The sequence below is a fragment of the Echeneis naucrates genome, chromosome 7 (assembly GCF_900963305.1).
Source record: "Echeneis naucrates chromosome 7, fEcheNa1.1, whole genome shotgun sequence".
Taxonomy (NCBI): domain Eukaryota; kingdom Metazoa; phylum Chordata; class Actinopteri; order Carangiformes; family Echeneidae; genus Echeneis; species Echeneis naucrates.
This window is the reverse complement of record NC_042517.1, coordinates 9,435,657-9,449,523: the sequence shown is the minus strand read 5'-3', so window position 1 is coordinate 9,449,523 and position 13,867 is coordinate 9,435,657. Positions and strand designations below refer to the sequence as shown.

Below are 13,867 nucleotides of genomic sequence, written 5' to 3'. Positions count from 1 at the left end.
AAACATTGATTATAGACAATTTAAAAATCCATGAATGTTATGAAAACTCTTTAGCGTGATGCCATTTGCAGAGCCCCCCCCCAAAAAAAAACAAAAAACAAGATCACCCACAAAAGTTTATAAAAATGGAAAACTGTTTATTGATAATAATAATACTACACAGTGACTGAGGAATGAGACTGTCTGGCATGCCTATCAAATAAAGTCATGTATTGTTGTGCCAGGATACACAATTGCCTCCATCTGTACTAGCAAAAATATTAACAACAGAGCTAAACACAGTTTCAAAAAATGAATTTCAAAGCCATATATTAATTACAACCTGTCAGCACCCACATCCACCGGAGATGTTAGTCATCCTTTCTGGATTTAGATGCAGCCATCTCCTGGGGATTGGTGCACAAAACTAAGGAAGGACTGATGTACTGCTCAGCTTTAAAAAGTCTTCACTGTGCAATCTGAGAGAAGGCTTCCATACCTGAAAAATATGTGGATGTGTATTTTCTCTAATTATGAAGCAACAATTTGACACTGCTTCATGGATACAGAGGTTGTGTAGTTCTGACACTGGCTGATCACATCTCTCCACACTGTGCAATGACGATGGGGAGTTTGGGCTTGTTGTTGGGTCCTGTAGGGACATTCTGTGGAGAGACCGGAGAAAAAGGTCAACTTTAAAACATTACACCCAACCCGATTTACTGAAAATGTCACTGGCTGAATTTCAGTGCAGGTACGATGCCTGCTATTCAATATTTAACTTTGAATCTGAGGATAATAAATAAACCGTATTTAACAGGGAAGGAAACTCGTCAATGGGGAAAAAATATTTTGCTCAATATTTCTGCCAATTTAGTGGTCAATCTGAAATGTCCATAGGTTTATTCCTGAAAAAGGAGAGGGAAAATGAAATCATTTAAAAATATATTTAAATGTTACCTCAATTTTTCTCATGATCAGCAAACCATCAACCACTTTTCCTGAAACAGTTGTGAACAAGACGATTAAACGCCGACATAGACAAATCAAAATGCAGCTCTATATGAACGTGACTGTTGCTCACCGAAAACAACATGTTTCCCATCTAACCAGTCACATTTAGTACAGGTGATGAAAAACTGACAGCCATTTGTCCCTGGCCCGCTGTTTGCCTGGAAAGGAATTTGGAAGATAAAAAGAAGGCTTGGAAATAAATAATGGCTGAAAGAAATAATGGCTCATTCAAACATAATAGAGACAGAGTTAATTAACTCCGAACGGATCAAACACATCCTATTATTCACAGAGATGGGGATCAGTCCACTCTGAATGGTTTACCTTATTTTACAGGATGTAAAAAATGGCTATAGGAAACCCTTGTGTTAGTTTGGTTGAAGTCGAAGTCAAAGTCAAATGCCCTGAATGAAACCTTTTTTTGACTCAGAAGAGTCCATGCCATCAGTGAACTGATCTAAATACGTACCATGGACAGAAGACCAGGCGCCGAGTGCTTCATTCTGAAGTTTTCATCTGCAAATGGTCCCCTGTAGATGCTGCAGATACCAGTTCCATCACCCTTCACACGAGGCAAACAGTCCATAAGCTAAGGCTCAACAGAGAAAACTACAAATTCTGCACGTTATACAGTGCTGTCGTTCATCACACGTCCACCAGAGGGGGACACACCAAAGACTGCTGCCAGTCATGATGGCTCAGTTCCTACAGCAGCTTACAGCACATTTCAGCCACTGAAAACACCAACTTACAACACGCAGCAGAAATGTCATGTATTTGGCTGCCACCAAAACAGCATTTGTGGCTCTGATGTAGCATGCTGGTGTTTGACATGTTCCCACAGTTTACTGACGCCTCCCAGCCAAAAATGCACAAACAAGGACAGAATCAAAACATTTCACCTAAATGGTTCATAGATGTGTGCATGTACTTACATTTACAAAGTCCCCTCCTTGAATCATGAAGTCTTTGATGACCCTGGAAATTAACAATTGGAAATAACCGTACATTCAGTGTTGCTCAGTGAACATCATAACTCACAATTTGTGGGAAACTTGAACAGATTTAACTGGGTCTTCAGAGAGATGCTGACACAGTATCATAGGAAGTTCTCACTTTTTTTCCTCTAAGACAGAACGAGAAAATTCCCACGGAGACTGAATAATTTTATAGACATAATGGTTCCCATTAGAGACTTGAAGATATGACTATTGTTTAATCAGTGATTAAAAATCTTCTTATAAACAAACTTCAAACAAGTGATTTTTCCTCAATGACAAGAAACACTCAGGGGAACCTTTACAATAAACAATCTGTATTAAAAAAAACAAATATAGGCATGAAGTTTCTAGATGAGCTTAAGTCATTACAAATCTCCAACACATTTTTCCATCATCCCTTTAGCATGTTTATAGTGTACCTGTGGAATGTGCAGCCTTTGTAACCAATGGGGACTCCATCTTTCCTGTGGGACAGACGTTTGAGACTTTAGATTACAAAGCTAGAGTTTATTTTTTTCCACGTAAAAAATAAATAAATAAAAAAAATCCAGATTTATTGCAACTGCATAGTTGCATGAATATGACAAATGTGAGGAAAGCTTGATTGTCTCTGATGACTCTTCTGGCTCACAGGCTAACAAGGTCATACAAAAGCTTGTTTTGCTGCATATGAACAAGCAGGTCAGTTTAGACAGAAAGATTAAAAAAAAAAAAAAAAAAAGGCCAAGTACAGCGTCTCATTTTTAATCACAGCACCTACATTTGATTTTTTTTTTCCCCAAGTCGTGTATGGGCTGACCCTAAAGGATCCTTACATGGAGAAAAGGATTAACGATGAAGTCCTTGCTCCAAGGTTTCTCTATTACTTCTACCAAACAAGGAGAGATATTACTAAACTAAATAACCACATAATAATCAGCACAGCTACTTTTCAATCGGACAAAGATATTTTTCCCTGCCACAGGACTGACACAAACTGTGTCACAAGAAACGTGACATGGAGAACCACAAAAAGGTTATACTAAAGCAAAACTATTTATTGCAGCTAAAACGACATGATACAATTTGATAATCTTTTTTGTCTGTGAGAGGAAAATGCATGCGAGCAGGACAAGCTCCTGTCTTAGAGCATATTGTCTGCATCTGGCTGTAACTGTATTTACATGTGGCCATGACAGATTCAGTCTAGGTTTTGATGACCCGACTCCTTGTACACATCTCTACTTAATCAATATGAAAAGGGCAACCAATAGTTAACTGAACCAGTTAATAACTGGTTAGTGATACAGGTTCTTCCAGCCACAGTAAGTGAAGATCAGGGAAGCCAGATGCTGTTGAACTGGCTCCATGGTATTTCCCCTGGTTCTCACACTCTAAAAACCTGACAGGAGAATATATGGCGAATGTGCTTCACAGAAACCAATTGCTTGAAAGAAATTTCTTCTTTTTTCACCCTAATTAAAAATAAAACAGCCAAGATTTTTCACGTTTCAAATATCAAGCTGAATATTTGACAAATTCTTAGACTTGAGACTGTACCTGCATGTAAAGACAATACATTAGTGTACTTCTACACTATGTAAATTGAGGAAGCACTGTTTTGCGTGTCAAAAGTATGCTGCTGTTTACATCCTTACCTGAACTCTCCAGTGCAGAACTGCCTGTAAGAGATAAAAAGAGCTTTGAAAACTAATAAAAATAAAATAATATAACATTAATATATGAATGTGCCATCCAATGATCTGAGCTGCAGACAAACTTTCTCCTTACCGGAAATTTTCTGCTGTCTTGGGAACCACATCAGCAAACAGCTCGATCTTCATCCGTCCAACATCCTGCAAACAGTTAAACACACAAAACAAGAAATACAGAATCAATACAGAAGCTTATAAACATGAACCTGTGGGTCCTCCATTTCAGCTGTCACATATGCTGTCCAGCATTGTTCATCACTTATAGAAATAAAGCCAACTATACTTAAAAATACAGCAGAAATATAATTAAGATCTTAAAATGTTATCAACATCTGTGTATTTGTTGTTGCCAGCTGATTTAAGCCGATTGGAATCTCATTTAGTGTCATGTGATCTGCTTTTTTGATCTGGAAGGGCACCGGTCAAAGTATTCAGAGTGAATATCGCCAATAATGGGCCAGTAGGTGATCATTTGGAGCAACCCCAGTAACAACACGGATAAATGAGAGTTTCTAAATAACACTGAGCAAAAATGGAAAAACCAGCTCTGCAACCACTTCTATCCAGCTCCAGGACATGCTCCACATATTTACAGCACCTCTCCTGAATAACTGGTACAGGGAGTTGTCTCCATTATCTTCTGCTTCTCAACTCACATACAGTGACAAAACGGCATGCTCCTTTTATGTCTCCCACCTCTCTGTTGATCTCAAGTCTATTCTGTGTTATCCAAGCAACACAAGCTTCTTTATCTCTCGTGATTTACCAGTGGTCAAAGCATACATAATAAAAACATGTAGTTGTGGCCACTAAGTCTTCCCACAACCCAGAGCCATGTGCAAATAGCCAACTGTTACAACAACGTCAGTGTATCTGTGTGAAAACAAACAATGAGCTGGTGTCAAGACTAGTTTGTCCTCATGACATCACTGCCCTGCTGTCCCCTCACTCCTTGCAGACAAATCACTGAGAGACCAGCAGCCATGAACTTGGACGTCTTTGCTATTGAGACAATACAGTATACCAAAAATATTTCAGCAATGAAATGAAACACAGAACCGAACCGCCATGTTTGGACACAGGAGAACAACGTTTTCATAGCTGGACATCGCCCGAGGTGCCAAAAAACAGGTAACTGAATCTTAAAAAAAGTAGACTACTGAACTATTTTTACTATGATGCTTGGATAAGTGTCACTTTCAAAACATAACAAAAGAAATCAAACTACTATGGGAAAAAATGTTAGTGATTGAAACATTTATAAAGGCCGAGGTCCTCACTTAACCACCATGAAAAAAAGTACAAAGTCCAGAAACAGCCACAGATTTATCACCAGCTTCCTGAAGCAACAAATGGACACTCACACAGCCAGCAAATCGAGCCAACAACCTGTGACAAACTGTTCAAACATACAACAAATAACATATTTGCAGAAATTTTCCCGGGCCATAAAATTTCTTTCAAACACTAACGGATCATGATAGCATCTGCAGAGGTTAATTTCTGTATTTCAAATTCCCAGTTTGACAAAAGCCTTATATATACTGGCTGATCGCTGTGTTGCTGCATGTAACAATCACCAAACTGTTATTGTGTAGTCTAAAAACCAACGACTCGGCTAATGCAAAATGAAAATGAACTAATACTGCAGCCTGAGGCTCAATTTCATTCCTGTTAAGACTGAAAAAAGGATTTCATGAAAAAAAAAAAAAAAAACAAGTACAACTGTTTTTATCCTTGTTGCCGAGCAATTATCTATAGGAAATAACTTCAGGCACTGAAAATTCAAAACTCAATGCTGTATAACTGCACAGGGACATTGTGTAAGAAAAGGTTTCAAGTTACAAGCATTGTTACCGTCTTTGTTGATGATTACCTGTCACAAGACATGAAAAACACCATGAGAAAGAGACATTCACCTCTTGGGCATAATGAAAAGAAAACAAGCAGGTTTCCTTGAAGACACAGGTGTGTTGTGGTGATTCTGATGGGTGGAGCCACAAGCAGCAGTTTAAGGAATAACGCCACCTGACAGCAGTCACACACTTCCCAGTCTTAATCAAAGCATGCAGCAGAGGCTTGAACATCTAGAGCCACACGGAATCTCACTGAATGACGGCAACCCTGAGCAGAAAGGTACAAGCCACAAAGAGGCATTTCATTTTTCTCCACACTGTGTTTTTGTGTCATTCTGCAGAACATGTTTTACTTGTTACTGATGTTACAAGTAAGCTGGCAGTTGAGGATGGATGGTGTGCTGCTGCTTTAACAACGTGGAACTGGGATTCAAATGTTGAAATGTTTTGAGAATGTTAAGGAAAATGTACAACTGTCAAAAATGGCAGAAAAAATTTGAAAGAGTGGAAGAATCATTAGATATCACAGATATGGTCTAACTGAAGTGCAGAGGTGGGTCGTGATCAATTTCAATTCCTTTTCAATTTTAGGTATTTATTTTGGCAGTGACATGTTTTGTTTACCAGAAGATCCTCCTGCCTGCCTTCAAATAACTACCAAAACAAATGAGAACCAGTTTTTCAACCTACAATTTCAGCCTATATTGTTCATTCATGAAGATTGCCATTGATGAAAGTAACCCAATACTTCATTGTGTTAGAATTTGTTACTTTATAACTTAAGAAGAAATTCAAATAGCTTCCCACCAGTACGAAGGCAAAAAAAAAAGTTAGTGTAAATATTTTAAAGGGAAATTAGAAAAAGAATCAACCTGAAGCAAAGACTTCTCTAACGTTGGGAAAATGATGCACTTAACAAAATTTAACATTAAACTGCAGCAGCAGGAAAAGACTGAGCAGTGAGCAGATGTGTTTCTCGAAAATCAAACCTCACTAAACCAAACTGGTCTGTTTGGTTTGAGCTGGTTGAATCTCTGCTCTGCATGGCCAGAGTTCCCCCAGGACCTGTTTTAATTAACAACTTTTGAATGATCTCTATGTTGGCTTTTTTTTTCTCCCCTCTTTCACAGGTTTTTCTGGAACACTTTGATGCTCCACAGCCAGAAGTGCCAGAGACAACGAGCCACTCCTTGACAATGCTGGCCATCATGCACCAATGGACAGAGGGGTCAGACTGGAATGTAGATTACATTGGCAAGCACCTGGGCCTTCTGCTTTCTAAGATGGGCCTGGACATGATGATCTTTCCCCTATGCTACCGGAAGCTGCAAAACTCCTTTTTGAGCATGTGCAGCGTGTCCATTATCCTCGCCGACATGTTGTTGGCATTTTGTATGGCAGCTGTATGGTTTCTCGGGACTGAAAGGTTCCCTATGTCACCCTGCTTCCTTTTGGCTCATGCTTCTGGAGCACTTAAAGTGCTGCAACTACCTTTCCTGTGCCTGGGTTTGCTTGACTACTGTCTAGAGGATACCAGCTTTGGCAAGCGGACGGGCTTCTGCAAATCCCTCAGGAACATGTTCTTGACAATACTGATTTGGGTGCTTGCTGTTGTTTACTCTGTGTTTTCTGTGAAAGGTGAGCTAATACAGCTAGATTACATGACAGGGAGTAAGACGGCGATGTGTATCGTTGAAGAGTTGACAGTGATTCCCTACTTCCAGCTGGTGCTTCTCACTACGGTTATTTTTTCAATGTTACCCTTTTGGTCAAGTATTCCAAAGTGGGTGAAAGAGGCTGAGAGGTTATCTGAACTCAGGGAAAAACAAGAGACCAAGAGAGGTGACTTGCTTATCTCAAAGTCCTTCCTGGAGACAGAATGCCTTGAGGACATCACCTGGGCACGACCGCCTCTGTGGTTTAGCCTAACGCTGGCCTTTGCTGTAACATGGATGCCTTATCTTGCAGTATCAGTGGCTTGTCTGGTCTTAGGCTTTACAGTACCAACCTACATCAGCGTGAACCTTCTGTGGCTGGAGAGCACCAACAGCTTACTGATGGGTTTGGTGTTCTGGGTAAAAAGCAAGTCACTTGGGCCGCACAGCCACCTACCAGAAAATGTGTGTTCATGGAAAATTTACTGGCATTTGAGCAAGGAAGTAAGGGAGCTCTGTGTAGGTGTGTTAAACCCATCAACCACGAAGAGTAACAATCTTTTCTATGTGTAATATACATATATTGAGAGGAAAAAAAAAAAAAAAAAAGCAGCCTCCAGCTATGTGACAGCTTGTACATGGAAATGATGCATTTGTCATCTCGCCATCAGCACACAGACAACAGTACCCTGGAACAAAAGACTGGGAAACCAGTGCTACCAAAAGGCAACTTTCAAATATAATTCTTCAGAGAACAGTTTTTCTACAAATTCACTTCAAAAAAGAGAAAGGAAAAGATGGCTATTATGCTAAACTAAACTTTTGTAAATATTTCAAAAAATGTGCAGTTTTTGTATTTTCTCACTCCATCTGTATGTGAGTCACACAGCTGTCCAAAGATTGTTCTATGCCTGCTATTATGACACTGTAATGACCTTCCTGTATTCCTTTTGCTGTTACCACAAGCATGATTATGATTCTCAATATAATATTCTAAAATACAATTTTCCCTTTTCTCTTATTAAGCCATGATAATTTTTCTACCCTCTGAGTAAATTGACCTGATCTTGAGCTCTCAAGCTGCATAGATGGTGTGCATTGACCAATTGTGAGAGGTTTGACGTTCATTCTTGCCTTTGAATGTCGTGTGACAGGAATAGCTATTTAACGGACCTTGTGATTAGATTTTTCATTATCGGCGATGGTGACTTAATTCCAGCCGATGTCATTTGCATGTCATTCCCTACTCTCTCACACTCCCACATTTCCTGTAACTCTTCAAGGTCTCCTATCTAAAAAAGCCAGAAAAACTTTATTCGATATGAAAAACAAACCAAAAAAAAAAAAAAACCTTTTTACACAGCAAGGCTGATTTGTTTAAAAAAATAAATAAATAAAAATTGTAAAGACATTTTAAAGGGAGGTAACTTTCTTGACTAAGCTGTGTCCATCATTCATCAATTGAAAATTCACGTCATCAGGTGAAAAGCATCCCATCCAATAATAAAGATAAGCTAAGTATTAAGTATTAGGCACAGACTGATCACCTCCATGCCCAACCCTAACCCTGACTAAGTATTGAGTGATAAATGGACATGCTTTAATATTTGATTTTAGGAAATATTCAGATATTTTGAGATACTGGAATTTTGAGTTATGAACTGCAATCACTGAAATCAAAGTTTTAAAACAGTCTAAGTATTTGCACTGTGCGCAATGAATATATCAATTATGTTAAGGAAAAAAACACATTTTCCCACAATATGGTTATTGGTTTTTGGATGCAGCTGTGTTTTACCCATTAAAATCAAACAATCATGATTTTTTTCTGTTGCAGGGATATGTTTTGTAATTTTCACCCAGTATACATGCTGGGCCTGATTCTAGGGAGTTCATCTGAATGTTGTGGTTTTATAAGAAAAGTACTTAAGACTTTAAATCACCACCTTAAATCTCAAACACACTCCACCAGCACCACCTGCTTCTCCCCCTGAGCATTTCATCTGTCAGACAAAACTGTAAGTCAAGTTTAAAAAGTGCATACATTAACAAAGACATTGTGACTTAGTAATCCCAAACCTCTGCCAAAACCAACCGACTGGGTTTGTTTAGATTCACTTCATTGCAAAAGGCAAAGACCAGGAAGAAGTTCAGACAGGAGTGGGAAATGGATTTGTGGTTCACCGTTGTTTGAAGATCAATTTGATCTGAACTGTTTTCTCTGTTCCGCCCCCTGAGGTCCTGGTTAGCATCTGCTAGTCCAGCTCTAATCTAAATATATGTGACAAACTTGCTTAAAAACTATAACAACTGCACCCACACGTGATCTTCACAACACAACCCGCTGAGAGCGAAGTCAAACCCGTGTGTTAAAAACAGCATCAACCTGGATCACGACTTTGAGCCAAAAACACACGTTGTGGTGAGACAAGTGAGCGGTGGAAACGCTGACTCGACGTCACCGAGCGGCTGAAGTTAGTGAGCCACACTCGGCCTTTCCCTCACCTGCCCTCCGATGGTGATGTCGAAGAACACGACGGGATTGTTGGGGTTTGTTGAAAGAACAGACATCGTGACTAAATCCTAGCTTTTCAACACTGAAGTGCTACAGCGTTTGACTGGTCTTGCTTATGATTTGAACATCCAGCGTATGCGCCGTTTGGAACTACGGTGGCCCGGGAGTGACATGTTACGGGTTACGGATAGGGACAAAAGAACACAGTGGCGAAAAGCGCTAAATTTAAAAGCTTGGTCATGGCACACAGATGCCGCCTGCTGGCGGAGTCGATTCGCAGTTTAAACGTGAAACCAGAAAAGCTATTTAACCTTTTTCACTCGTTTGTAGACTATTAATACATTTTAACCCTTTATCTTTTATTTCAGTAAAATAACTACAGCAGTTCTACCTGAGACAGAAACTCGTTTTTATAGAGGTAAAGAAGTAAACACCAAAACTAGTGGCACAAATCGAATCCCACGTAAATCAGTCAGCAAACAACAGACGTCTGAGCTTACCGTTCTTCAATTTGACAGCTATTTCCATTTTTAAAATCCTAAAACTACCTTTCTAACTATCCTCTACACCAAGTAACCCAGGTGGCACAGGTACTTTTTTTTAAAGATCATAACACCTCCACTTGTGTTTGATGTATAACTTTTTCTTAAATGTCATCATCTACATCAGAGGGTTAGGGTTAGTCCAACTCCAGTCCTACAGGGCCGCTGTCCTGCATTTTTTAATGTTTCCTGCTCCAACACACTTTCAATTCAAATGATTCACATGAGTGACTCCTGATCAGATTTCAGCAGAGCTTGATGACAAGCTGATCATTTGAATCAGGTGTGTTGGAGCAGCACAGTGGCCCTCCAGGACCGGAGAGACGTCTGATCTACATCCACAGGACTACAGATGAAATACTTTGCAAACTTGTCAGAGGTTTCTGTTAAGGATTTTATTTTTACAATAAAATGCAATGTCACAATTTAACAAGATGCAGAGTTGGTTCAGCAAAAAATAGCAAACTGGAAAGGGATAATAAAGATTTATCAAGGCTGTACTAAACCAGCGCAATCAAAAAACTTAAAATTTAACAAAGATTAGTGGGTCAGCAGGGAGATGAGTCTAGCAAAAGCAAAAAGCCTGAAAAAAAGACAATTCTATGTGAAATAATATGGCTTCTTGACATTGATACCATATTCTGAGAGGGCAGGAGTCAGGTCCTCCATAGTCAGAGTGTACTTCTTATCCTAAACATGGAGAAGACCAAAAGAGACAACAAAAAAATAATGACCAAAAGAACACAATTGCTTCTTTTTGACAACTTTCTCCTTCTCTGAGGAGTGCTGTGTGAATATTGCATGGAGGTATTACGGATGAAGTTGAGAGAAACAGACCTTTGTCTTACTCCTTGAGCTTCCTGAGGCTGTGCCTTTCATTTTACAGTACTGCAGGGCGTCATTGGCAATGTCTGAGATGAACTTCTGAGAAGCAAGGGAGATCAGACGGATTCTGTAAAGATGACAAGGAAGATCATTGTGTTGGATTTCTCTTCCTGTACACAGATTGTGTCTAAATTTCAATCTTCTGATCTTAATTTCTAAGACATAAAAACAGCATTTATCAGAAATACATAAATCAATGATTTACTAGACTTCAAAGTCAGTATTTTATACACAGATGTCAGTTACAATAAGTACGGAAACTAGCAGCAGTGTTAATGTGTACAGATGTATACTGGCTGGATCACTCAGATGACAAAAGCTGTCATTGTTACAGTAATTGGACAACTGTAGTGATTACACACTTAGTAAAAAGTAAGTAACACACAAAGCAGATTTTTCCTTGCAAAAAATATCAAATGTGGCAATGTGCAGATCAATTGTGTTTTAATTTACTTTATCACCTCATCCCGTTTGTTAAACTGACAAACTGACACATGATCCTTTTTAGGTCTCCTCTGTAATTAAATGTTACTATGTAAGTAGTTGGTTTATGAGTTTTTTGTTTTGTTTTAATTCATAAACAATTAAAAATTCAATCTGAACCATCACAATTTAGATTGGTAAATGGACAGTGTTTCTGAAAGGGCTTCAATGTGTTTTCTATCCACCAATTCCACAACAATGCATCTGTACCTAGTTGGGCGCTGAGTTGGAAGTTGTGGCTTAAAATGTGGCTATGAACAGCAGTGGGATTTGTGCCAGGCGCTATTGGGCAGACCATGCTTTCTGAAAGGACTTACATTCTTGGATCAGAAGCCTCAAATCCAGCCCGGTTGAGATAGTACCCTGTGACTGCATCAGGAATCTGGAAAACAAAAAAAACTGATTTCAGCCGTTGGTCAAGTTTTACAAAGCTTTCTGTCACTGCTATGTGCAATTATTCATGGGGAACATTATTTTGGCTCTACCATTCAGTGGTGATCAACTGAATTTCCTTTAGCAAGAACTCTGATCACACTGAGGTAAATTACTCAGAGGGGAATGGCACTACTGGATATGAAGGACTGGAATGAGATTTAGTCCATAAATTTGAGTAAATGAATTCCCTGGCGATGCCAAGAACAGATGCTGTATTCATGTGAATATGAGTACTTACAGAGTTGCTCAGAAGAATTTTTGGTGCCAGGTGTTAATTAATAATCTTTTAGGAATACAGATATTCACAGTTTCAATTTTCTGGTCTTTCTGAAAATGTGTGCCAGTGTGCAAATGCTGCATATTGAAAGGTGATGAACACTTGTCTTACTGTAGGAGTGTACTCTTCGAGCTGCATGAGGAAATCTGCCAGGGGCGTGGTAGAGACAGCAGGTTTAACATCTCCATTGGTGATGCCACCAGGCACATAGACGCCATTAGAGACTGATGTGTCTGCTGATGGCGTCACCATGGCCGCTGACACAGAAGCTGGAATAGAAATGATTGCTGTGAGTTTATACTCCAAGAAACACATTGAATACCCCTCTACAGCATTTCACACACAATGACAAGATACAGTTTTTCATTCTGGTAAAAGTGTTTTCCTGTTATGCCTAAAAAAGGGGTGTGTTAACTTCCAACTCTGATTACAATTAAAAAAAACATATATAAATAAATAAATCCAGGTCCACGTGACATCACTGAACGCAAAATGCACTTGTGTGCTGATTCAGATCAAGAACCCCCTATTTACAGCAAAAAACCCAACATTTAATACCACAGTCCTGTAATGAGTCCTATCTTCGTGACAATACCAATAATAACAACTGACAGTTGACCCGATTGTATTATCAATACAGAGGAACCATCCTCTGTATTTTCTACTTAAATCTGCTTTCTCCAAAATAACCAAACAATTGAATCAACAGCTCGTTAAAACTATTTCAATGTAATTGAACTTTATAGTTTTAATGGACTGTTGGGTTAAATAGCATTCGTTTTGGCCAAATGCGCCCGATACACTTCATCCAACTGAGTGTGAAACACAACACTAGTTAACCTACCTCCAACTAAGCTAAGTGTTTAGCACAACAATATTAGCTAAAGTCACATTTTGTTACCGTTACTCGTGACCGACGGGATGCTGCTGACGTTGGTGGTTGTGCTGTCATTTGCAACACAGTTGCTTGAAGTTGAAGACGTCGTGGATGGCACTCCGGTTGTGACCGACTGATTTACGTTGTCAATGTTCATGTTGATATTAATGTTGGCTAACGCGTTAACCCTGGCTGGCTATCAGAGAGAAGCGCTCAAATACGCCCAAAAGCGGCTTTGACCGAATAGCTCGATGTTCGGGCCTCTACAGAGCACTGTGTCGAAAAAACAAAGCTACTTTAGTCACTGCAACTCTAACAAAACCTCGGAATCAAGCATTAGCTAGCATCGGAAATGTTTGTAGCTAACGTGCAGCAGAAAGCTAAACTCACGCTGCAGAGGTAATGACGTCATATGGCCTCCACCTGCGCATGCGCGAATCGAGACGAACTCGGGCGAAGGTGGCCGGAGATTCCCGAAGATATTCTCCAGTCCGATCAAGAAATTGTTTGTTGGTGGATTGTGGACTGTCGTATTTCGTTTGGTTTATGTGATGTGTGACTATGTGATGACTATATAGCAAACAAGTGACGAGAAACATGGATTTAGTGACGCTGCAACCTCGAATATCAAACAAGTGCTGACCGTCCTAAGTG

General features: G+C 39.5%; 3 protein-coding genes across 3 annotated transcripts; 1 reads left to right on the top strand and 2 right to left on the bottom strand.

The window, feature by feature from the left end:
• Positions 1-428: 428 nt before the first annotated feature.
• ppih (peptidylprolyl isomerase H (cyclophilin H)) lies at positions 429-9,858 on the bottom strand. The gene is made up of 9 exons (XM_029507084.1): positions 9,705-9,858; positions 3,765-3,829; positions 3,632-3,655; positions 2,414-2,458; positions 1,929-1,971; positions 1,463-1,555; positions 1,064-1,151; positions 940-980; positions 429-644 (listed from the first exon to the last, which is right to left on the bottom strand). Exons 1-9 carry the CDS (start codon positions 9,768-9,770, stop codon positions 576-578), a joined length of 534 nt encoding a protein of 177 aa, XP_029362944.1. The 5' UTR covers positions 9,771-9,858; the 3' UTR covers positions 429-575.
• Positions 5,715-7,829, top strand: LOC115046601 (probable G-protein coupled receptor 160). The gene is made up of 2 exons (XM_029507083.1): positions 5,715-5,824; positions 6,675-7,829. Exons 1-2 carry the CDS (start codon positions 5,801-5,803, stop codon positions 7,770-7,772), a joined length of 1,122 nt encoding a protein of 373 aa, XP_029362943.1. The 5' UTR covers positions 5,715-5,800; the 3' UTR covers positions 7,773-7,829.
• Positions 9,859-10,636: 778 nt separating the features above from the next.
• On the bottom strand, positions 10,637-13,611 carry taf10 (TAF10 RNA polymerase II, TATA box binding protein (TBP)-associated factor). The gene is made up of 5 exons (XM_029506738.1): positions 13,238-13,611; positions 12,448-12,605; positions 11,942-12,006; positions 11,094-11,208; positions 10,637-10,946 (listed from the first exon to the last, which is right to left on the bottom strand). The coding sequence occupies exons 1-5, from the start codon at positions 13,368-13,370 to the stop codon at positions 10,857-10,859; spliced, it is 561 nt and encodes a 186-aa protein (XP_029362598.1). The 5' UTR covers positions 13,371-13,611; the 3' UTR covers positions 10,637-10,856.
• Between the last annotated feature and the right edge of the window lie 256 nt (positions 13,612-13,867).